We start from the raw sequence: 23,257 nt of genomic DNA on the forward strand, positions 1-23,257 counted from the left end.
GGTCCACTTACAGCTCCTGTTCATGAGTTTGAAGTTAGAACAGCCAGAAATCAGAAGACAAGTCCAGTCGGAGCCTTGGTTTTTTGGCCACGGGCAGAGGTTGGCTTCCTAAGGCCAGAGAGAAGCTCTGGAGGACAATCAGATGGGGTCTCTGATCTGGCGTCTTCTGCTGGGGGTGAGGTGGGTTGTAGAGTAAGAGCAGGACCTGAAGGGGTCCTCAGAGGCTGCTGGAGGGCTGAGAAGGGGATGCAGACACTCCTGTCCTCAGAGTTCACTTCCTTCCCCAGGATTCTTGAGAGGAGACGCCCCTGAGGCACGTGGCTCCCGTGCAGGAAGGCAGCAGCCGTACCCCTCCCAGCAACTACAGAGAAGTCCTGGGCACTGAAATGGTGCCTACCTTCTGGAATGTCTGTGCCCTGGGGGTCCTTAGAATGTCTGCTTCCTGCTGTGGCCAGGACCACTATTCTCACTGAGGCAGGAGGATGTCCCAACTGCAGCCATGCTGCTTAGAGACAGGAAAGCAGCTGATGTCACCCACAAACGATGTTGTTGAAAACCTTTGATGTGTAAGTAAATACTGACTTTCTGCACCTGCTGTGCTATGTCATCTGCCACCTTTCCCTTGAGGATAAACAAGGGGTCCTGAAGACTTAAATTTAGCGGCCTGTCTGACGTTCCTTTGCCCACAGTCAATGCTAGCCAGAATGTTGTTGACACAGTAGTGCCCAGCAGAGGCCTTTACTAGAGCATCCTTTGGACCGTGAAGGCCACGGCCTTTCAAGATGGAAAGCAGCGGCTTTTCCACTTCCCCAAAGACATTCTGGATGCATTTGCTTTGAGTCTGAAAGGGGGCTTGAGGGACATTTGTGACTTCTGGCGACTGCCTTTTGTGTGTGGAAGAGACTTGGAAAGGTCTCAGACTGAAATGTGACCAATTAACCAGCTTGTTTGATGATGGGGGAGGGGCTGAGTGTGCAATTGGCCCAGGTCTGGAGGGGCCACGTGAAATTTTTCTGAGTCGTGAGCAGTGTCCACTTGAAGGGTCTTCCTTTAAAAAGAGGCTATGGCTGGAGACTGTGGCTCACGCTTGTAATCCCAGCACTTTGGGAGGCTGAGGCAGGTGGATCACCTGAGGTCAGGAGTTTGAAACCAGCCTGGCCAACATGGTGAAACTTTGTCTTTACTAAAAATACAAAAAGTAGCCGGGGGTGATGGCGGATGCCTATAATCCCAGCTACTCGGGAAGCTGAGGCAGGAGAATGGCTTGAACCCAGGAGGCGGAAGTTGCAGTGAGCCGAGATCTCACCACTGCACTCCAGCCTGGGCAACAAGAGTGAAAATCTGTCTCAAAAAAGAAAAAAATGTACTTAGGAGGGGTTAATTGTGGCGTGTTTATGGAATTCTTTCCTTATTCTCCTTTTAGTGGGGCAAAGAGAAGTAAGATTCTTAAACTCAAAAATATAGGATAAAGAAACAGAGATTTTGCTTTTTAAAGCATTGATCTTACGCTGTCTAGGTTTTAGTTTTGTTTTGCTTTGCTTTTCTACACAGTTTTTAAAGAAATATTTCAAGAAATGTTGGTTATTTATTAAACAGGGATATTTGTACCTATGTGGCAAAGAGGCATATTTGGAATATTCTCTGGCAAACTAGATACTTACTTACCTATCTCTGCAGTATTTAGGAATTACTTCTTCTCCTTGGTTATGTTGTTTAGAGTTGGATTTTCAGTAGAAATCTTTCTAGAGCTCTGACATAACTCCAGACACTTTATCATTTTTCTTTTTTTTGAGACAGAGTTTCACTCTTGTTGCCCAGGCTAGAGTGCAGTGGCACAATCTTGGCTCAGTGCAACCTTTGCCTCCCAGGTTCAAGTGATTCTCATGCCTCAGCCTCTTGAGTAGCTGGGATTACAGGCACATGCCACCATGCCTGGCTAATTTTTGTATTTTTAGTTAGAGGCAGGGTTTCACCAGGTTGGTCAGGCTAGTCTCGAACTCCTGACCTCAGGCGATCCCCCTGCCTTGGCCTCCCAAAGTGCTGGGATTACAGGGGTAAACCACCGTGCCTGGCCCGTTTTTCTTTATAAATGTTTTAACATAATGTTTTATAGACAAACATTCAAGGGTACTTTGGCTTTAAGAACTTCAGGATTTCTGGTGCTAGAAAAGTGCTTGAAGCAGTATCACCATGATTTTATATATTAAAAAGTCTGGTGTACCAGACATTGAGTCATAATCATCTCTATTCAAGGGATACTTTCATTGATAACTTTGTTATTATGCTGCCCTTCACAGAAGACAACATCCGGGGCAGGATCACATGCTCCCTAGCAGATGCTGATCAGTGATGTCACAGAAATTACATGAATGCATTGTCTTTAAATAGCAGTTTAACCATGTTATAATGTAGGCTTTTTGTCTTGTTCCGGGCTGGTATTTGGGTGCCCTGATTGAATTACTTGGATTTAAACAGCAAACTGTGGGCTCTGGACTTACATAGTAAAGGCCTCTACTGTTTCTTCATAGGAAATGGGTTTCTTGCCTTTGAAACATTTTTTCCCCTTTTGTAGTGACAGTGCCACTGAATAGTTCAGCTTTTGTCAGTCCCCCAGGAAAGTGCTATCCTATGGCCTAACTAGCCAAGCCTTTTTTCTTTCATTTAAAAGAAATTAGCTTTAATTTTTACCTTTAATTACTTATTCAAATAAGACAGAAATATATTTTCCTTGCAATAATTAAAACATTGCATATAGGCCATAAATTTCCTTATTTTCTCTGAACGATCCTGATTCCAGTCATCTTGTTGAATACCCTAGTTCTAATAATTGACTCTTGCTTTTCTAGAGAAATATTTCCAAATGATGCTAGTTTTGTCTCTTCCTTTTAAAGTTGTATACCACTTCTTTTTCTTGTCATTTTGCATTGACTGGGACCTCCAGAATAATGTTTCATGAAGTAGCATGTATCCATATCTGGTTCTTGACTTTTTCATCATTATAATTGTTTTCTATGGGTTACTTATCAGTTTAAGAATGCTTAATTCCTAGATGAACTAAGAGTGTTTATTACGTGTTGAGATTTATGGTATGCTTTTTCTTCTTCAAGATAATGCATTTTTTTATATTTAATCTGTTAATGTGATAGGTTATCCATTTGTATATTTTCAATCATTGAACAACCCTTGATTTTTTTGGATAAACTCTATTTGGTCGTTATGCATCATTTATAAACCCTGCTGAATTTTTCATTTGCCAACATTTTATTTCAGATTCTTTTAATCTGTGTCCAACAATGAAATTTGTTTTCTTTTGCAATTTGTTTCGAATTTTTGGTATCAGAGCTATACTAACCTTATAATGGAAAATACATATTTCTCAAACTTTTACACTGATATATTCATAGTATTTTCTTATAATTTGAAAAATCTTGTCAGTATCTGTATTAAGGCCTCCATTTCAGTTCTGCTATTTCATATTGCCTTAGGTTGTCTATTTGTCTCTTTAATGAACCAGATTTTGGTTTTGTCATTTTTAAAATAAACACATTTATGCTATAAACTTCCTTAATTACTACTTAGGCAACCTTCCCAGTATTGATATGTATGTTTCTTTTTTCCCAAGAATTCTTTGGGAGTATATTTAACTTCTGGGAGGAGTACTGATTTTTCATTCACTTACATATGATCAATTTCTGCAGATGTTTCCTGTGTCTTTGGTATGTTGTTAACTGTACAACTAAAATTTGCTTTCAGCCTTATCTATGCTCTTTGATTCAAGGAGGCTGAGTTTCCTGCTAGGATCCCATCTTGTAGTTCAGTGTGTAAATAACCAAAACATTTCCTCCCTTGAGAACCCCCCAGGCCCTGCCCCAAGTCATTTCATAAACTACAAAGAAAACTTCAAATACAATGAACATTTTATTTTAAAAAACCTAACTCACCACTTGGTAAAAGGTCACCAAATGTTTATGAGAGAGGAAATAAGAATAAAAAAGACCTTTAGTTCTCAGGAACAAGCGTTAGAGAACTGATACACAACCCTCCAGAAATGAGGCAGAGATAATAGATGAAATGTTTCAACCTGTGTTAAAAAAAAAAAAAAAAAAATGCCATCAGAGGAAAAGACAGGGGCAGCACAAGGAACAGCACTGCCAATTTTAAGAGGGTGATCACCCTAACCAAAAATCACCACTTTGTTCTTGGAAGGGGAATGAACATTAAAATCAGGGACTATTTATATTAAATAACTCTTCCCTTAAAAATGGCCCGACCACAGCAATGAATCTGTAAACACAAGAGTAATTTTTTTTCCCTAAAGAGTCAGTCAATTTAATCTCAAAAGATACTTTTCACTGTTCTAAATGACAGGATTTTAAGCATTTTTTCCTATATATAATACAGCATCACTTAAAATTTTATTTAAAGACAGTTGATTCAGGCCTGCCTTGGACTGGAAAGAAGTCTTTAACTTAGTGGGATCAGTGCTTCAGCTTGGTCCCAAATATTTTCCTCCATTATTGTTTCTCAAAACTCATGTCATAGATGGTTTTACAGATGACGTCAATGCTGTTTAAAATCACTGAAGACTGAGTTGGGCCTGGTAATATTGGAGAGAACTGAAGGCAAGGATGGTTTAATCCCCAACTGCTAAGTATTGGATAAGAGATGATGGCCAGGAGTTTAGGTCTTCTCACTCACCAAAGCCACGTGACCCATAAGACAGACAGGGCCCTGCTTCCTTGATTCATCTTCCACCAAAGTCTAAACAAACACGAGGTTTTTCACTATTTAAAAATCTTAGTAAAGCAATTGATGACAACTTCAAAAAAGAAAGAAACACAGAACATCCCTAAATACGTCTTGTTTACATCCAATAGACTTAGGTCTCCAAAGAAGCCTCCTTTTTGTTGTATTATTTCCTTTGGCTCTGAAAAGGGACAGAGCCTCCTCTTAGCCGAAGCTCTCCATTCACAGTACCTCAGTCTTTGCTTTTTCTTCTAAACAGACTCACTCACCCTTTCGCAGAGTTTTTGCTTTAACAAAGCAGGATTGTCACCAAGGTCCACATTGACATGAGAGTCTTTAGATGAAGCTTGTTTTCTAACTTGCTCCTTTCTTCTCCCATTCCTAGGGTACCATTCAAATACCAGCACCCACCCCCCACAAAAAGATAGTTAGTTATCTACTGTAGCAACCTTGATATACATAGAAAAAATGTGAGAAAAACTATTTTAGGCATAGAGGTGACAAATGTTTCAAACCCTGTGTGTTCATCACTGCTTACAGCACCTATTCAGAGATTTTGAGACTGTGGCACAACAGCGAGTGCCTATAAGTGATGTCTCTCACAGCAACAAGGGAGTGGAGGTTCAGATGCTTGCATGGATTTATTGGTTAGCCATTGTTGTGGGACCTCCAAATATCTCCAGCAGGTAAAGCAGGTAAGGAGGATAGGAATAAAGAACAGAATTTGCCAAAAGCAAAGGCAGCCCTAAGGCATGTTCTTTAGTGTACAAATGAGTAAATGAGTAAATGATTAATGATACTTTTTGACTAACCATCAGGGAGAAACCCCATCATAGCATGGATTCATCATTCACAACTTGCTGAGAATTTTGCCACTAGTTGGGTGGGCAACTTTGGGTAATTCAAACCACCTATGTGAGTCTGTTTCTTTAGTTTTAATGGTAGAAGTCCTGTGGAGTCACTGACTTTTTGGTTTGAAAACTCAGTCATAATCTGTCCCTGAGCTGCAGCTGTCCCCTGGAATCTACCCATAACTGTGTGGAGGGCAAGAACTGAAGCATCCCCAACCTCACGGGGAAGGACATTTGAACCAAGTGCAGGCACTTTTCTGGTTGGTCAGTGCCAGAGACTGAGCCGAATGCATGGCAAAGCCACTGCCGCTCCTTGGTGAGTGCCGAGCCCTTGCTCAGAGCTGGTGCCAAAAGCCACAAAGCACCACCTGGGTCAGAAGATGGGCCCCTACCTTAGTGACATTTCTGCTGGCCCCAAGGGAGGCTGGGAGTGACTGCTTACCTTGGCTTTCTGGAGGACAGTGCCTTTGCCTGTGACCATGACCGAGAGAGGCCTGTTCTTGAGTGTGGTTGCAGAGTTGACTGGGGTACAGTCTGGGGCGGAGGCGGGTGTGACAGCTTTGGGCTGTAGTTACAGGAGGAGAGCAAGGGCTGAGTCAAGGGGAGGGAGATGTGACCCACCTGCCCCAACCCATGTCCAGGGAGCCCTGCAAGCAGCCCAGAGGCCGTGGCTTCAGCACTCACGCGGGGGCTCACGTTCTCCAGGTGGGTGGTGTCCACGGTGGTGCCTAACGTCACAGGCCCTGCCTCAGCCTTCTTCAGGTTGTCCTTCACCTCCATGATGCTGAGCTCCAGGTCCACGCGCCTGCTCTCCTCACCCCGGCACTCCTCGTCAATTTCCTTCAGCTTCTGCTCCAGGCTGGCCAGGACTTCCTTGTCTGGAGAGAGAATTATGCAGGCATCAGAGAACAGCATCTCAGCCCAGGCCAGGGAGCCCTGCTGGGTGGAGGCAGGATCTACATACCCCACCACCCGAGAAGGACCACAGGTCTAGCCCCAACACTCAGAGCCAGGAGGGGCCTGTATGCCAGGGTAGCCTAGAGGCCTGCTCTAGCTAGCAATCTGCAAAGGCTGGGAGGCTCTTGGGGAGAGAGCTCTGGCTTCACTAAAGGGCATGAGTCTGAGGCCTAAGTCCCTTCTTGTAGGTTCTTAGAGACTCTTGGTTGTTTTGACAGTGACCCAAAAGGGTAAGGGGCTTTATTCATGGCCCGTGGAGGAGGGCTGGGCAGCTTGACCTGCCCCACCAAGTTCCCTCAATCCTCTGGCTTCCCTAGGCCTAACAGAGCAGGAGTCGTCAGCCCTGGCTCCTCCTCTTAACCCTGGACATCTCGGGTTGATGCTGCCACACCATGAAATGATGCCTAGGCCTGTATCCTAGAAGCTCACTGCTGGAGGAAAGGATGGTATCACATATGTACCACATACAGTCCTGAGCACAGGGCCACTGTTTAAGAAAAATTCACAGATGCTATTGAAGGACCATCTCTAAAGAGGGAAGGAAAAGAAAACGTATACTAACAATGTTTTGAAGATTGGAGTTTAAAAAAATACAGTTCAAGCTGGGTGCGGTGGTTCATGCCTGTAATACCAGTACTTTGGGAGGCTGAGGCGGGCAGGTCACTTGAGGCCAGGAGTTCGAGACCATCCTGGCCAACATGGTGAAACCCCATCTCTACTAAAAATACAAAAATTAGCTGGGCATGGTGGCGGATGCCTGTAATCCCAGCTACTCAGGAGGCTGAGACAGGAGAATCGCTTGAACCCGGGAGGCAGAGGTTGCAGTGACCCAAGATCATACCACTGCACTCCAGCCTGGGCAACAGAGCGAGACTGTCTCAGAAAAAAAGCCAGTGGGTGACTTTGCACCCTCAAGACCTTCCCTCACCTGTCAGCTGAGTTTGTCCTCAAAGCTGCACCGCTGCTCATGCTTGTTCATACACCTCTACAATTTAAATAAGCACAAAGTTACTCCATGAAAACTAAGTCAAATACTTTGGAAAGGTTCTAGAAGAGGCAGGTTGCAGCTGGGCATGGTGGCTCACGCCTGTAATCCCAGCACTTTGGGAGGCCAAGGCAGGTGTCCCTTGGGCTCAGGAGCTCTAGACCAGCCTGGGCAACATTGCAAGACCCCATCTCAATATTTTTTTAATTTTAAAATTTTAAATGCAGCAGATTGCCAGGAAATAGCTGTCAAATGATATGAGTGTGATTTGGAAGATAATCTAGAAAGACTTCTTGGCAAGTATCTTAAGTTTTTGTTGACTTTAAAGAAATGAAGGCTGGAAATGAAGGCTGATGCATTAACAGGTGTAGGTAATGCATGAAGGATGACATGAGACTCCAGTCAGCCGACCAGAGCTCAAAAAATCTGCAGTGCCAGGTCCTCAAAAGATGGGCCAAGGAATATGCATTTAAGTGACAATAAAACACAGCCTATGCATAATCCTATAAAACTTCCTCCTTAACTAGCTTTTATGATGACCTGCTGGTCCTATTGATGTTCCGTCAGAGGCCTTCTCTCTATGTCCAGGAGAATGACCTTTCAGACAGGATTGGAAGAAAGAGGACACACAAGGGAGCACCCACCCAGACCAAGGGTTGAAGGAGCCAGGGCCCACTGATTGGGAAGGCAGGTGACAGCCAGATCTTCCGCCAAAAAGTTAAGCCTACATGGCCCTCTGAGCTGAGGGTCCCTCCCCACTGGGGGGCCCCTTACCTGTGCATTTCAGTAGGGTTTCCTTTAGCTCCCGTTTCTCTTTCCGGAGCTGAGCCAGGTGCCCCCGGATTTCTTCCTTCTTCTTTTCAAGCCTCTCCTTCTCCTCTGTGTACCGCTTCACCTCAGCTTCTGTCCGATTCTTGCCAAGCTTGATCTCTACAGACCCAGAGAGGGAAGCCCCAGGTCAGCACAGCTGGATCATGAGGGCTGTCCCCAGTCTACTCCCCCAGGCTCAAATAGAACCTGGGGCTTTGGCACAAAGCTCTGCTAGGCTGGATGCCAGACCTGGACAAGTCCCTCTATCTCTCTGAACTTGTTTCCTAATCTGAAAAGGATGGTGTGACGGTTAATATTGAATGTCAACTTGATTGGATTGAAGGATGCAAAGTATTGTTGCTGGGTTTGTCTGTGAGGGTGTTGCCAAAGGAGATTAACATTTGAATCAGTGGACTGGGAGAGGCCGACCTGCTCTCAGTCTGGGTGGGCACCACCTAATCAGCTGCCAGCATGGCTAGAATAAAGCAGGCAGAAGAACGTGGAAGGACTTGACTTGCTGAGTCTTCCCCAGCCTTCATCTTTCTCCCATGCTGGATGCTTCCTGCCCTTGAACATCAGACTCCAAGTTCTTCAGCTTTTGGATTCTTAGACTTACACCAGTGGTTTGCCAGGGGCTCTCGGGCCTTTGGCCACAGACTGAAGGCTGCACTGTCGGCTTCCCTACTTTTGAGGCTTTGGGACTTGGACTGATCCACCACTGGCTTCCTTGCTCCTCAACTTGCAGAATGCCTGTCGTGGGACTTGACCTTGTGATCGTGTGAGTAAGTTCTCCTTAATAAACGCCCTTTCATATATACATCTGTCCTATTAGTTCTGTCCCTCTAGAGAACCCTGACTGATACAGATGGAATCAGGCTAACTTCCCCAAGCACAAGTACCTGCACTGGTCACGCGCAACCTGTCCTTCACAGGTGGGCTGGCACCAGGTGGGGTGGCCACCACAGCGTCTGGGCAGCTCGGTGGGAAGGAGATTCTCTGCTGTTCAGTCTGGATTTTGATGGTGGTGATTCTCAGGGAAGCCTCCTCTGGCTCCAAACTCTGCAGCTGCTTTGGGGGAAAGCAGACCTGACTCAGCTGGCTGAAGGGGTGTGGGAAGGTGGTCTGGCTGTCCTGCAGGGGAGGGCCTGTACCTGTTCTCCCAGGTCCTCTGCACGCTTTATGCAGGGCTCATCTGGGGTGGGACCTGGGCCTGGGTCTGCAGGGAGGGCCTCAGTTGCATTGTCCAGGCGGGACAACGTCGGGGAGGAGGCCTGGGCCTGTGCACTGCTGGGGCCGTGCAGAAAGGACTTGACAGGTGTGAGGTCCAGGTACACTCGGTCAGATTCTCTCTCATTTGGGTCATCTGCAACAGGGGTGGCTTCCTCGGTAGGCTCCACCTGCAGGAGAGAGTGAGTCGGGGGCATTCACCATTACCTCTACTCCCTCAGCTGTGGAGGGGGTACCAGCCCTGCCTCACAGCTCTGGTGCCCATCTCACAGTGTTCCAAGAGATCTCCCTCCCTCCTGGGGGGGCCACTGGTAGAGTCCTAGATATGTCACTCGAGGTGGAAGACCCAGACAGAGTACTTAACTTCCCTGAACCTTATTTCCTCATCTATAAAGAGGAAAAGAGCAGCATCTTCCCAGAAAGTGGTTAGGATTCAAGATCATCTGCAGGAGGTCCTCAGCTTAGCACAGGGTTCAGTGCCCAGCACATAGAAGTTGCCATCGGTGTGATCATCCCACTCAAAAACCGATTTGGACCTGGAAGCCTACTGGTGCCTCCACTCCCAATCCCACCACCACACCCCTAGCCCTGACCAGAGGGGTTCGCCGTTGTTTCATCTAGATAAGTCCCCAAGCCAAGCAAACTGCACAGCCTCCCATATAGGAGACAGCCTTGTTGCACTTAGGTGTCTGCACTACTGGCCTGGTAGGTGACTCAGAACCCACTCATCTCAGGGATACTCTAATGATCTCTGGCATCCAGGCATTGAGGTTGGTAGGAGGAGGGCTGGAGGGCCCCAGGCCGCTGCCTGGCCGGGTCCTTACCGCAGCTGTAAGCTCTGACAGTTCCACGTCGTCATACAGCTCCTCCTGGCGGTCCTGGCTAGGCAGGCCATCGATGTAAGTGTTGGGCTCTGAGAACTTTCTCTGCATCAGTCTGGAAACAGGGCGAGGTGGCATGCATGAAGCAGACGGGGCAGGGTGGCGAAAGCACCAGACTCCAAGGATTCCCAGTGATGAGTGGTTGCCGTGAAAGTGGTGGCCACACAAGAGATCTGGGGGCTGACACTCACCTCCATGGATCTGAGGGCACCTCCTCCCTCTTTTCCCAGTGCCTTCTTCCTGGAATTCTTGGTTTGAGATTTTCCTCCCAGAAAGATAACCTTCCCTTACCCATACGCCTCGTCCTAGGATCCCTTTGCCATCTTGTCGCCGATTCCTCCCTTCTAGGATCTCCTTCCAGCAACCACAACAAAAAACCCCTTCTCATTTCATCTTCACAATACACTTGGGGTGGCGCAGGCCAGACACTATCCCCGTTTGGTCCATGAGAAAACTGATTGTTTCAGCGGCTCGGCCGGCTTACATGAGACTGGCTCTACCACCCTGACCAGCGAACGCCTCTCCCTCAGCCCCAGTTTGCTCGTCTGGAAACGGAAGCACCACCCCCTGACCTGCTTTTCTCCAGGGTGTGCTGGAGACCCAGTGAGGGATTCACCGGAAGGACGAGGAGGAGGTCAGGAAAGGTGACAGCTCTGCCTGGAGGAGCTGGAGAGTCTAATTGCCTCCGAGGACGCCAAAGCCGCCCCCGGGGCCCGGGGCCCGAAGCCTGTCTCGGCTCCTTGCTCTTAGCTCAGCTCCTGGCTCTTGGCCGGGCCTCCCTGAGGGCTACTCCTTGGCTTCACATCTTCCTGCTGCTGGGCAGAGTGGGGTGGGACCCTGTGCTCCCTGCTGCCCCGGACACTGGCTGACCCAGGGCCTACAGCATGGCCAGGAATAAGAGAGTATACGAGAGTATACAGGGGAAGGGCCCAAATTACTCACAAGAGAGAGTTTTTGGCTGCACTCACAATACAGGAAACCCTATCGGCATCCACGTAGTCGTAGGTGAACTCTTCTGGGTCTGTCTTGGAGCCTGACTCGGAGAGCAGGAGACCCAGCCAGTGGCCCATTTCCTCGGAAGACTTGGCCTGGAACGAGGCCGAGAGAGACATGAGCAGGGCCGGGCAGTGCTGCCTGGTGCCAGCCCCTCCCCACCAGGCCATGACCGTACCCTTACCGCAGAGCCTGCCCACGAAAGCCTCTGTAACAGCCCGGGGCTGTGCTCCTCCTGTTCACCAGCCTATCCCACCCCCCAGTGGCCCCAGATAATATTTCCTGTCAGTGACATCTTGATGCCACCTCAGTAATGCTGTGTGGACTTTTGTCCCAAGGGCCATATGAGATGTATAGACATTGTGTTTCTAGGAGCTGAAAACTTATCACCAGGTGGTCACTGTTAAAAACTGTTAGTGACCACCTGTTAATAGTTTTTAAAATGATTAAAAAATTGTATGTTTTTTAAGTTGACACTTGTATTTTATGAACAATGCATGTCATTCCCCCTATTCCCATATACAACAAGACTTCCTGGATCCCCAAGAAATAACAACATTCAAATTTATTTTTGTTTGTGGCTTCAGTAAAGTTGGGACATCTTTTAAATGCCTTACACTAGCTCAGCTGCTAAATCGTGATCAAAATCCCAGTGAATTTGGTATTTTTTTTTTCCAGGGGACAATGCATTCTAATCAAATTCATCCATTGGGTACCTCAATTAAAATGTCCATATTGTTTCTTACCTTTATAATGAGAAAAAACTGCCCATTTAATCAAAGCTATAGGTTTATTTTCATGAGGAAAATCAGCCCCCTTTGGTATAACCCATAGCTCCATCACATTGGCTGCTACATTCTCTTCATCAAAGAGGCCGTGATGAGCAGAATTTGACATTTAGTTGGTTTCCTTTTCCCAGTTTTTTTTAAGACAGAATCTTGTTCTGTCGCCCGGGCTGGAGTGCAGTGGTGGGATCTTGGCTCACTGCAGCCTCTGCCTCCCAGCTTCAAGCAATTCTCCTGTGTCAGCCTCCCAAGTAGCTGGGACTACAGGTGCCCGCCACCACACCCAGCTAATTTTTATATTTTAGTAGAGACAGGGTTTCACCGTGTTGGCCAGGCTGGTTTCAAACTCCTGACCTCAGGTGATCCGCCCACCTCAGCCTCCCAAAGTGCTGGAGTTACAGGCGTGGACCATCATGCCCAGCCCCCACTTAGTTTCAACTGGATTCTAAATACAGCTTTTCATGGGCCTCCCCTAGACCAGGCTGCGTCTCTGCCCTGGACAGCTGTGACAGCTTCCTAACAGGTCCCTTCTTGCCCCCTCCCATCCACTCCCACCCCAGTAGCTGGAGGAAGCATCTCAAAACCCCGATCTGAGCTTGCCGCGCTCCCCTGAAAGCCATTAGGGCTCCACTGCTCCTAGGATCAAGCCCTGTCCCCCACCTCCAGCCTGTCACCCAGCCCCCAGTACAAATCTATAGCACCCTCCCAACTTCTTTCCAGCCATTGTAGCTCAGCGATTGGCTGAGTAATTTGCTGAATAACATCACACTCCCAAACTAGGATGTAAGTGCCACAAGGACAGGGAGCCCATATTGCTCTTGTCCACCATATTCCTGTGCTGAGGAGATGTTTGTTGATGGGGAACCTCTGAATGGATGAATATAAGCTACAAGCTGGACCCTGGGAAGCAATTGCGATGTGGGTCTTTCAGCCACCAGAGGGCAGGATTGGAGCAAAGTTTGGATGAGGACCTCCTCATCAAAGACTAAGTGAACGGGCATTCACGGGCAAGTGTGTGCTTCCATGCGTGGAAGGGACTCGGTCTCCGCCCGCCACAGCTTGCAAAGCATTATGTCACTTCTTATTTTTGTAAACGTAACATCACATCAAACGGAGGATGGGGAGTGAGAGGAATGTAATTGTATCACAAAGCGAATTTTTTCCCCCGGATAAGCTCTAACAGTGTGGTTTTTACGTACTGGGCCTAGAGGCTGTCCCAGCTGGTGATACCCAAACAAAACAACACCCACTTTGAATCCCCAGCAGCTTTTCCAGTAGCTCAGGGAGCTAAAAATACTCCTCCTGCCCTAAGTGCAGGAAGTAGCGCATGGTTCCACTCTTATAACGCAACCACTCTGAGGTCAGAAAAGGAATGGAAATTTTTAAAAATGCAAACAGTCTCAGGCAAACGAAGTAAAAATAACACGCGGGGACATTGGTTCTCCCTTAGTAGGATTACAGTCCTGGAGACTGGCAGCAAACAGCCACCACCGCCACACCCTGGCTGGCCCTGCTCCCCCTGCAGGCCGGCGGTACCTCAAGCTTGGCCAGCTCCTCGCCCTTGTGGAGGATGCGGAAGGAGTAGAGGTGGTCGGGGCTGGGGTCTGGGACCACCTCGCAACCCACCAGGCTGAGGGGTTGCTGGGCCACCTTGCTCCGGTTCCGGTCCTGGTAGAAGTGCAGGTGGTTGTCCCTGACAGAGCACCAGCGAGACTTCCACTGGCTGTTGACCAGCACGTTCAGGTAACCTGCAGGAGGAAGTGCAGATGCAGGAGGGGACAGGGCTGCAGGAGGGGACGCAGATGCAGGAGGGGGCGGGGCTGCGGGAGGGCATACAGACGAAGGAGGGGGCGGGGCTGTGGGAGGGGACGTGGATGCGGGAGGGGACTGGGCTGCAGAAGGGGACGGGGCTGCGGGAGGGAGCGGGGCTGCAGGAGGAGATGCAGATGCAGGAGGGGGTGCAGGTACAGGACGGGTCGGGGCTGCAGGAGGGGACACAGATGCAGAAGGGGACGCAGATGCAGGAGGGGTCGGGGCTGCAGAAGGGGACGCAGATCCAGGAGGGGACGCGGGGGCAGGAGGGGATGCGGGGGCAGGAGGGCATGGGTGTCTAGGTGTGTCCTGGGCTGGCACTGCCTCTGGGCTTCCTTAGAGTCCCCCAGAATCTCAGCTTCAGAACCCATCAGACACCTTCCCTGTCCTAAGGGATTGGAAGCTGCCCTGAGCTTTGGCTGGCTGAACCAGGCAATAGGGCGAAAGTGCACAGCTACCTTCCTGCCTGGCCCAGTGCCAGACACACAGCGGGGCTCATGCATATCGCCAAGCCACATTAACACAAAGTGGAAGAATTAGAGACCAGGACTGAGATGCCACACACACCCATCACAATCCTCTGGACCGAAGAGAACTTTGGATCATGAGAGATGGGATCTCAGATCTGTTAAGCACCCCCAATCCTGGGAAGGAGAGCAGCTGTGTTCTCTCTCAGCCCTCCCCTAGCCGCAGGGAGCATGCTTCACTGCTGAGTAGACATCCAGCAATCACCCAGCCACATCTCTTAAACAGTGACTCACAGGGACCGAGCTCCCAGGCCAAACATCATGCCCCCTGAGGCCACTGCCTGGCACCCTGGCTGAAGAAGCAGGAGAATGCAAAGACATACCTCCTAGCCCACCCCCACCACCCTGCCAGCCTCAAAACACAAGAAAACTCAACTGGGACTCAGGAAGGGAACCCAGAGATGGGACAATAATGGCCTTCAGGCCCCTGGAAGGATGACCCCCAATGTGGGACTAGCTTGGGGAACAAGATACCAGGCCCACCCCAAGATATTTCCCAAGAAAGGCTTGTCGCTCCTCCTAACCTCAGTTTCCCCAAGTATGAGGGAAGGCTGTAGAGATGACCTCTAAGAGCCTACCTGCACCCATACCCTCTGCACCAGTATAGGGTTCTCATTGTCCCCTTCATGGTCTCGGTTGTTCCCATTTCAGAGTCATTGTTCCTGTCCCACAGGCACCATTCCAGCCCATTCCACTCCTACATGCTCCTCAAGGCTCAGGTCCACAAAGCTATCTCTGACCACAGGGCAAGAAAAGTTCTCTCTCTCCCTGAGTCCTAATAGCTACGAAGATGGCACAGTGCGTGCTTATGGGTATAAAATCATCACCTCCCTCAGGCAGGCTGTGAGCTCTCAGTACTGTGCCTGCCATCCTTCTGCTTGGTCCCCTTTTCACACGGTCCCTGCTATACCCTGTAAGTATAGATCAAATGAACATCATTTTTAAAAGAATACTAGGAGGACACCAATCAGTTACCCTTCACTTCCACAAAGGCCCCAGCATTGTAGCAAGAGAGAGTTGGATCAGGCATGAAGAACTGCCTGCAGTAACAACAGAGGGGAACCTGAGGGCTGCAGGCTCTCCATCCCTAGAGATGTTTACGGAAGACCTAAAACCCCCTGCCTTCACTGTCTGTGCTCGCCTTCCTGCAGGTTCCAGCCCAGGGAATGAGCCTGTGGTCCCGGAGGTAGCTACAATTCTTACTGGATGTCTCAAGGGACCTCTCCACAGGCTCCAGTGAGGTGGATTTCTTCCTGCCCAGATTCATTAGGTTGCTCAGTTTGAGGCCAGCAGAACATTTCTTCTTGACTGTCAAGATGAGACAGAAAGCAATTCATATTGCACGTGGTCCACCCACGTGCCCATGAGAGATGGAAAAAATAGCAAACCCATTTCCACTCCATCCACCCATCCCTCCCCGCTACATATGCGCACACACACACACACACACACACACACACACACACACACCTCCCCAAACCAGGACCCGCAGGCCAGAGTCAGGTGTCTTTAAAGTCACACACTCAAAAGGGGTACATAGACTTCTTATAGAATATGCAACCACTTGAGAATCTTTACACACTGTACTGGCTCAAAGAGATTTGAAATAGGGTTAGCAAACAAGAAGAGATGGAAGAACATTCTATCCCCAGCATTTCATGAAGCTTAACTTCAATTTGGCCGAGTCTCCCTTTTTCCTGGATCTATCAGCAGTATTTCCGAGTGGTTTATTAATGCGAGGCCACGTTAGAATCAGCTGCTAAAACCCATTAGGGTTGAGCCTGACAGCCCAGCCTCACAGCCTGGGACACCATTCCCCTCCGGACCACACGATGTTACCGTCTTTGGTTTCTGGGACCTCAGGGTGGCCATCCATGGAGCTCCCATACTCTGAAGCTGACAGGTACTTCTCAGCTGTATCTGGCTATGGACAAAAGAGACATGAATGGGGATCACTGGCTGGGAACAGTTACCTTGGAGACCACAATTTAAAGGAAAATAATAGATGGCTCTTGGTTGTATGCCAGAGGTCAGCTGAGCAAACCCCTGCCGGCCACCTAAATGGCAGAATCCAGGTCACTGGTAGGACATTGGCCCAGCTTCCAAATGGCTGCTCAACCTGATGTGACAATGACCCTGTAGCCAGTGGGCAGGGCTGGCAGGTTGCTCAGGGGTGGCATTAGAGTCTGCGTCCCCTATGATGTTAACTGTCAAGCTAGAAACCACTCATACTGAGAGGGTGAATAAGTCTTTTGAGAGCTGACTGTTCTAGCAATGTGAGCTGGTTCGTCTGCACAGGAGCAGACCATGTGATCTGAGTCCTGGCCGGCGCATTCTGCTGCCAGGCTGGTGCCCGAGTTAAATGAGCCTCTCTGAGCCTCACTCGGCATGTATCACATAGGGCTGACATCCCAGTCTGCTCACAGGGGTGCTGGGGACTCAAGATGATCCCGAGAAAAGTGTGGCTGCTGCTACTGTTAGAACATGAAACCCTCAGAATATTCCAATCAAGCTGCGTTTAGAGAGTCACTGACTCCAGACCTCTAGAAAACAAGCTGACAGTCTCCCAAGCAACAGGACCGGCCTTAGGCAGGGTCCAGGGCCAGCAGTCCCTGGCCAAGGAAGCACTGCCTGCCGAGTCTTTGAAGAAAACCCAAATTTGTTCCAACTTTTGTTTTCTTGTCAGTGGCCAAGGAATAAATGAGACAATGAAAAATGGCCCCTCCTGAGTCACTCTGGAATCTGGAAGGACTGTGGGCTATTTCTCCATGTGGGATGACCTGTGCCTTCTGGAGAGTAAGTGGCCTCCTTTCTGCTCAAGCCCTCTGTGTGCCTCTTGTTTTTCTCCCTGCTGGGGTGGGGACCCCAAGAGGAGCCACAGTGACGTTCTGGCTGTTCTGTGTGTGCCCACGCTTCACGACACCTACTTGCAGGTACTCAGGGACAGGAAACGTGACCCCACAGGTGACGATCCTCCTTTTGGCCAGAACCTAATTCAACTTTTTCAGACTTGACCTTTAAGCCTAAAGCTCCCCGAAAGCACCATGCAAATGAGGACTACAGCCCTTTGGTTGCAGTCAGCCTTGAGACAGTGCCCCAAGCCCAGAGGTGCTACTGAGGAATAAGGGGGAAGGAAGTGCCTCATAAAATCAATCTCCCTACTTAAGAATGCAGGCCAAAGTGACTTTTGTTCCAATAAAGCTTCCCCCTGTCCCCCCAACCGCCCACCCCTGGCACCTACAAGCAAGAAAACATTTTAGGTCTGTATCCGTTTCCCCATTTTCCTGCCAAGCTAGAGTTATTCCTCTTTTCTAAGCAGTGAATGTTTCTTTTTCTCTTTTTTCTTTTTTTGAGATGGAGTCTCCCTCTGTCACCCACGCTGGAGTGCAGTGGCGCTATCTCAGCTCACTGCAACCTCCGCCTCCTGGGTTCAAGCCATTCTCCTGCTTCAGGCTCCTGAGTAGCTGGGATTACAGGCGCCCACCACTACGCCCGGCTAATTTTTGTATTTTTAGTAGAGACAGGGTTTCACCATGTTGGCCAGGCTGGTCTTGAACTCCTGACCTCAGGTGATCCACCTGCCTCAGCCTCCCAAAGTGCTAGGATTACAGGCGTGAGCCCACCCTGCCCGGCCTCAAGCATTGTATGTTTCTTATTAATTGGACTGAAATACAAAAACGAAGCTCCCAATTTTACACTTTTAATTTTTACAGAGAAAACATGGAAGGGGACTCTCCCTCCAGGCAGGGCAGAGGCTTACTTTCTGGCAGTTAAAGCGCTGGGCATCCGGGGTGTACTGGTTTCCTTCAGATGCTCCTTCGGAAGGCAGGCCACTCACTTCCTGGATGACCTGAGGCGAGAGGGAAGCTGTCAGCAGAGGCTGAGTTCCTCTGGCCAGCACTCACAGCCAGGCCGAAGCCAGGGCCCCTGCAGGTCAGGGGAGAGCGGGTGGAGGTGAGAGAGAAGACGAATTTCCAAGGAAGAGGACCCACCCCTACCCCAGCCCCAGGGCCTGCGTGTGGCCTTGGACCCAGCTGGGCAGGCTGCAGTTGGGGGGGGGCTCGTTGTTTAGGTTCCTTTCTGCAGGTCCCACACGTTCATGGGCATGCGAGGGGGGCCTTGGCAGCAAAGGCCAAAGATGACCAGAGCCACCAGCCCAGGGCTCCATGAGCCCCTTTCCTGCCACCATTCCAGGCAGGGCTACTGCTATGTTGCAGGCTTGATGAACAACTGTCTTGCTAGACAGTTCTCTGGCTTTTCAGAGGTCATGCAACTCTCTGTGGAGTCTCCACGCTGCCTGAGGGGCAGGCCTGCAAACTGCCTTGTTCCAATGACCCACTGGCTCTCCCGACTCGCCTGCCGCCACCCACCCACCCGCCCTCCTCTGGGAAGGGGCCTCTTCACTGGCTTCATTGACCAGTGGAGGAAGAGGGTCTCTCTATAAAGGCTGGACACAGAGAGGCTGTGCCTTCTGAAAGCGTTCTTGTCTTTGAAACCCCGAGCAGAGGCTATGGGGCAGGGGTCTCAGGAAGAGGGCGTGAGACTCTGGGAAGGGAGGCTGGGTCCAGAAAAGGATGGGTGGGTTTGGGCAGTCAGAGGAACAGAGCCTGGGCTGGGGGCAGATGCAGAAAGCCAGCAGTGGCTCTGACTATGCAGAGCATTGACTCAGTCTGAGCCAGGGGCATTCCCTTCTTGCCGGGGGAACTCCCAGGGCAACCAGAAACACACTACCCACCTGGAAGCCCTTTGGAAATGCAGAATTAGTTAGAGTGATTTCAAAGATCCCCCTCTTTCAGTCTATGCCTAGAGCAGTTTGTGGAACCGGGTTTCAAATCAGAAGAGCCCAAGAACTCCAGTTCGGGACTGTGGTCCACACTGAATATGCAACCCAGTGTCATAGGAAGAGCACAGGCACTAGAGTTGGCACCTGTGTGACACTGAGCCCGAGCCTCTGCCACTGCATCTGTAAGCTGGGTCAATTCCTTTGCCATGAGCCAGCTGTGAGCGCTTGTGTGTCAAGCACCCAGCACAGGGCAGGCACATGGATTACCATCCCTATTAGCTTAGGCCAAATACACGAATGTCCCTGCCCAGGGAAAGTGCCACTAAGCCAGGAGTTCAGGAGTGGGGTGGGGGCAGGGTCATGCTTCCTGGGAAAAGCCCTGCCTTGTGCCTTCCTTTACTGGGACCCTCGTCCCACAGTCAGCATCTCCTGTTTACTATCACATACCTGTCTCACTCTGGGCATAGGTGCGAATATGCAGAATTGGGACGCAGAGGTCCAAGGAAGGTAGATGGGCTTCACAAACCCAACGCAGCTAGGTGGAGAGCCCATCAGACAGGTGGACCAGCCCCCACTGCCAAAGCGCAAGAGTGGGCGGCTTCTGAGAGCAGGCATTTCCAGCCAAGTCCACCTCTGCACTTGTCTGACCTGGGGGGAAGGGTCTCTCTGTGGAGGCTGGACACAGAAAGTCTGTGCCTTCTGAAAGCGTTCTTGTCTTTGAAACCACCAGCAGAGGCTATGGGGCCAGGGGCCTCAGGAAGAGGGCGTGAGAGTTTGGGGAGGGAGGCTAGGGGCCAGGGAGAGGATCGGTGGATCTGAGCAGTCAGAGGAACAGAGCGGGGAACTGGGGGCAAGAGCAGAGTGAGTGTGTGTGTGTGTGTGTGTGTGTGTGTGTACATATACATGCGCAATGCATGCATGAGCAAAAATGTGTATGCAGATGTGCATACATGTGCATGTCCATGTGTGTACAAATGTATACATGAATGTGCATGTGTGCATATATGTGTGCAAATGAGTAAGTGTGTGTAGTGGGTGAGGCAGGAGACTGGGGTAAGAAACCAACAGGCCAGAGCTCTGGGTCCTAACCAGCTCTGCAGCCCAGGACAAGCCCCCCATTCCCTCTGGGCCTCAGTGGTCTTATCTGTACTATCCAAGTTCCATGGAGCACTCAGTATATACCAAGCACAGTGCTAAGCACTTTGTGCACATTAAAGGATGCAGCCCCAAATCACTCAGCTAAACAGGGGTGAAGCCAGGATTTGAACTCAGAGCCCTGGCTCTTAAATGCCAAGGGCTGGCCTTTCAGAGCTTGTTAGCTGTCTCAGGAACCCCACCCCACATGGAGATCTGTGAAGCCAAACCACAAACCTGTCTATGCAGTGGCCTTTTTCTATACACCACTGTCTTTCACCACTTGAAGATTTTGCAGTGAAGATGGAGATACCTGTCAGCACCTTCTAGAAGCTTGGTTAGGCCAGGCCTGGCATTTCCAAAACAATTAGTGGGTTTACAAAAGCAGCCTGCCTGCTCCAAATCTAGGGTACTCAGCCTAGGGGTGGACCAGTGCCTCAGGCGGGTACATTTTGGTCATGTTTTACCAAGGTGGTCCAGATCTGTTTCTGACAGGATCGCCAAAGTGGTTATGTTTAGCTGGGTGGCAGGTGGACTGGGGTGGGGTGCGGGGTGGATAGAACGCTTCTGGGTTGAAGTGGTTGTGATGGGAGAGGGGGCAGCAGGAAGGAGGGGAAGGGCTGCTCTGGCTCTCACTGGCCTCACCAGGGTCCCTGCTGGGTTTGGAGGTCCCTCTGGAACTGGGGATCCATTCCTGGAGCAAACTTTACACCTGCTGGAAGCATCAAGCCCAGCTTTCACCTGAGGCAGGCAAGCCCCTCCCCAAGTGCCTCATCATCACACCCGGGGACGCGTGGGCAGAGTGGGCCACGTGCATTCGTGGTGGGAGGAGATACATCGCTGTGTCAGACAGGCCTCGGTCTGAGAACCAATGCTGCCACCACTTGGCAGACGACTTTGATCCGTCACCTCCACCCTTTGAGCCTTAATCACCACTCCTGTAAAATGGGGACATTAACATTCCCCAGCCATCCCCAGTGTGGTTACGTGGGTTAAAGTTGCTAACAGTCCTTGGTCTATGGCAAATACCTGGCAAATGGCGGCGACATGTATTCTTCTTTAATAAGGAGGAGGGGGATGCCTCACTAAAGGCAAAAAGGGAAATGGATTTCAACTGCACCCAAGTCCGGGCTACTGCGGATTCAGAACTAGCAGCAGCATGCTGTAACCCATTTGCAGAAGACAGATCGCTACCACTTAGAACACAGGAAGCCCTGCAAACTTGAAGGATCACAAATCCTCTACCCCTGACCCTATCATCCATCCCTTTAGAAAAGCTGGGGGCCACAACTCTAGGAACCCCTCCAAGTGGCTCGGTGTCCCCCTCACCCTGAGCCACTGCTCAGCCTGGTCCTTGCTCTGCAGGCCCAGCACGATCACGTCGGCATTCATCGGCGTGATCTTCAGCTTGTGCTCCTTCTTCCGCACTTGCTTCTCCTTGTGAACGACACTGCTGCCCAGTAGGTTCACGTCCAGCTGAGGGCTGTGGTCCTTGGAGGATTTGTAGCACTGGAAGGAAAGAGAGAAGATACACCATTTTGCCAGGGGTGCCGGGCGGAGGTGATGTCTGCAAAGGAGGGGCTGCTGGACGTTGCAGGACTCACCAAGAGCCTGACTTGACCCAGCAAGACTAAGAGGCTGGACACCCCAAAGCAGGCCTGGAGCCTTAACCTCAAGTATGAGCAACTCCTGTTCTTCACATCAGATTGTCCCTCTCTCCCTCAAGCCTCCTTCTCACTGGCCTCAGCCGAGGATGCTCCAGGATGCTGCCATCCAAATGGCTCAAACTTGCCCCAGGCCTGGGGGGGGGAGGGGGCTAAAATATGTCCTCTGCGTTCACCTTTCAGTTCTCCAAAGTGGACAGACTTTCACTGTTTCTCCACCTCTCTGTATTGCTTGCTTGGCTTCTGGAGTAAAGGATCCATAAGGCACAAAAACTAAGCTTCTTATCTGCCTAGTTAGGAAGATGATGTATTAACAAAGAAAGGAAGGACTCTCTTCCCCTACCAGAGAAAATACTTTATCCCTTGGCTTCCCATTTGTAAAATGGGGTTACAGGGTTGCTTAGAAGGATTACTTGAAATAACATTGGCACGGAGCAGGGCCTGTTGTAACCAGGCAAGAAAAGGTGTTTATAATAATTCCGTGGAATTTCAAATCAGGACACGCAACTGGGAATTTTAATTTAAAATAGCAGGAAACAGGACTGTTGTCAGAGTAATATCTGGTTCCTTGCTGGGTCTGGTCTTGTAATCACTAATTCAAAATATTGTTGCTTCTGAGAAGATACCTAGCATTCTCATACTGCACAGATAAAAACAGTAGCCAGGGCTGGGCGCAGTGGCTCATGCCTGTAAACCCAGCCCTTTGGGAGGCTGAGGCAGGCAGATCGCGAAGTCCGGAGTTCAAGACTAGCCAGATCAACATGGTGAAACCCCATCTCTACCAAAAATACAGAAATTAGCCAGGCGTGGTGGCGGGCGCCTGTAATCCTAGCTACTCAGGAGGCTGAGGCAGGAGAATCACTTGAACCCAGGAGGTGGAACTTGCAGTGAGCCAAGATCGCGTCACTGCACTGCAGCCTGGGCGACAGAGCAAGACTCCGTCTCAAAAACAACAAACAAACAAACAAACAAAACAAAACAACAACAAAAAACAGTGGCCAGAATTGGGGCTGGGCTGGAGGAGCCTGACTGGACACAGCAGACAGGATGTGAAAAAGGACCAGGGGACAGAAAGATGTATCTGTCTCACAAAGAGGAGGAT

The 23,257-nt window shown here is 49.8% G+C and overlaps 2 protein-coding genes across 10 annotated transcripts in view; one reads left to right on the forward strand and one right to left on the reverse strand.

The window, feature by feature from the left end:
* The window catches only part of VWA2 (von Willebrand factor A domain containing 2), a 59,359-nt gene extending 54,581 nt beyond the window's left edge, over window positions 1-4,778 (forward strand). The window contains exon 14 of the mRNA XM_024254030.3: window positions 288-4,778. Coding sequence (XP_024109798.3) covers window positions 288-385 — 98 coding nt within the window. The 3' untranslated portion in view covers window positions 386-4,778. The remainder of the gene's footprint in view (window positions 1-287) is intronic.
* AFAP1L2 (actin filament associated protein 1 like 2) overlaps window positions 3,900-23,257 on the reverse strand; it is a 107,946-nt gene continuing 88,588 nt past the window's right edge. For 2 of the 9 annotated variants that reach the window (XM_009245824.4, XM_054522908.2), the window contains 13 exons: window positions 21,821-22,000; window positions 18,335-18,424; window positions 16,414-16,498; window positions 15,778-15,882; window positions 13,772-13,983; window positions 11,400-11,545; window positions 10,401-10,512; window positions 9,501-9,746; window positions 9,249-9,417; window positions 8,314-8,469; window positions 6,282-6,475; window positions 6,040-6,162; window positions 3,900-5,127 (listed from right to left, as the gene is read on the reverse strand). In XM_009245824.4, the coding sequence (XP_009244099.1) occupies window positions 5,101-5,127; window positions 6,040-6,162; window positions 6,282-6,475; window positions 8,314-8,469; window positions 9,249-9,417; window positions 9,501-9,746; window positions 10,401-10,512; window positions 11,400-11,545; window positions 13,772-13,983; window positions 15,778-15,882; window positions 16,414-16,498; window positions 18,335-18,424; window positions 21,821-22,000 (1,845 nt within the window). In that variant the 3' untranslated portion in view covers window positions 3,900-5,100. The other 7 variants (XM_024254032.3, XM_054522907.2, XM_009245825.4 and 4 more) reach the window with 6 other exon arrangements.

The sequence above is a fragment of the Pongo abelii genome, chromosome 8, assembly GCF_028885655.2.
Source record: "Pongo abelii isolate AG06213 chromosome 8, NHGRI_mPonAbe1-v2.0_pri, whole genome shotgun sequence".
NCBI lineage: Eukaryota > Metazoa > Chordata > Mammalia > Primates > Hominidae > Pongo > Pongo abelii.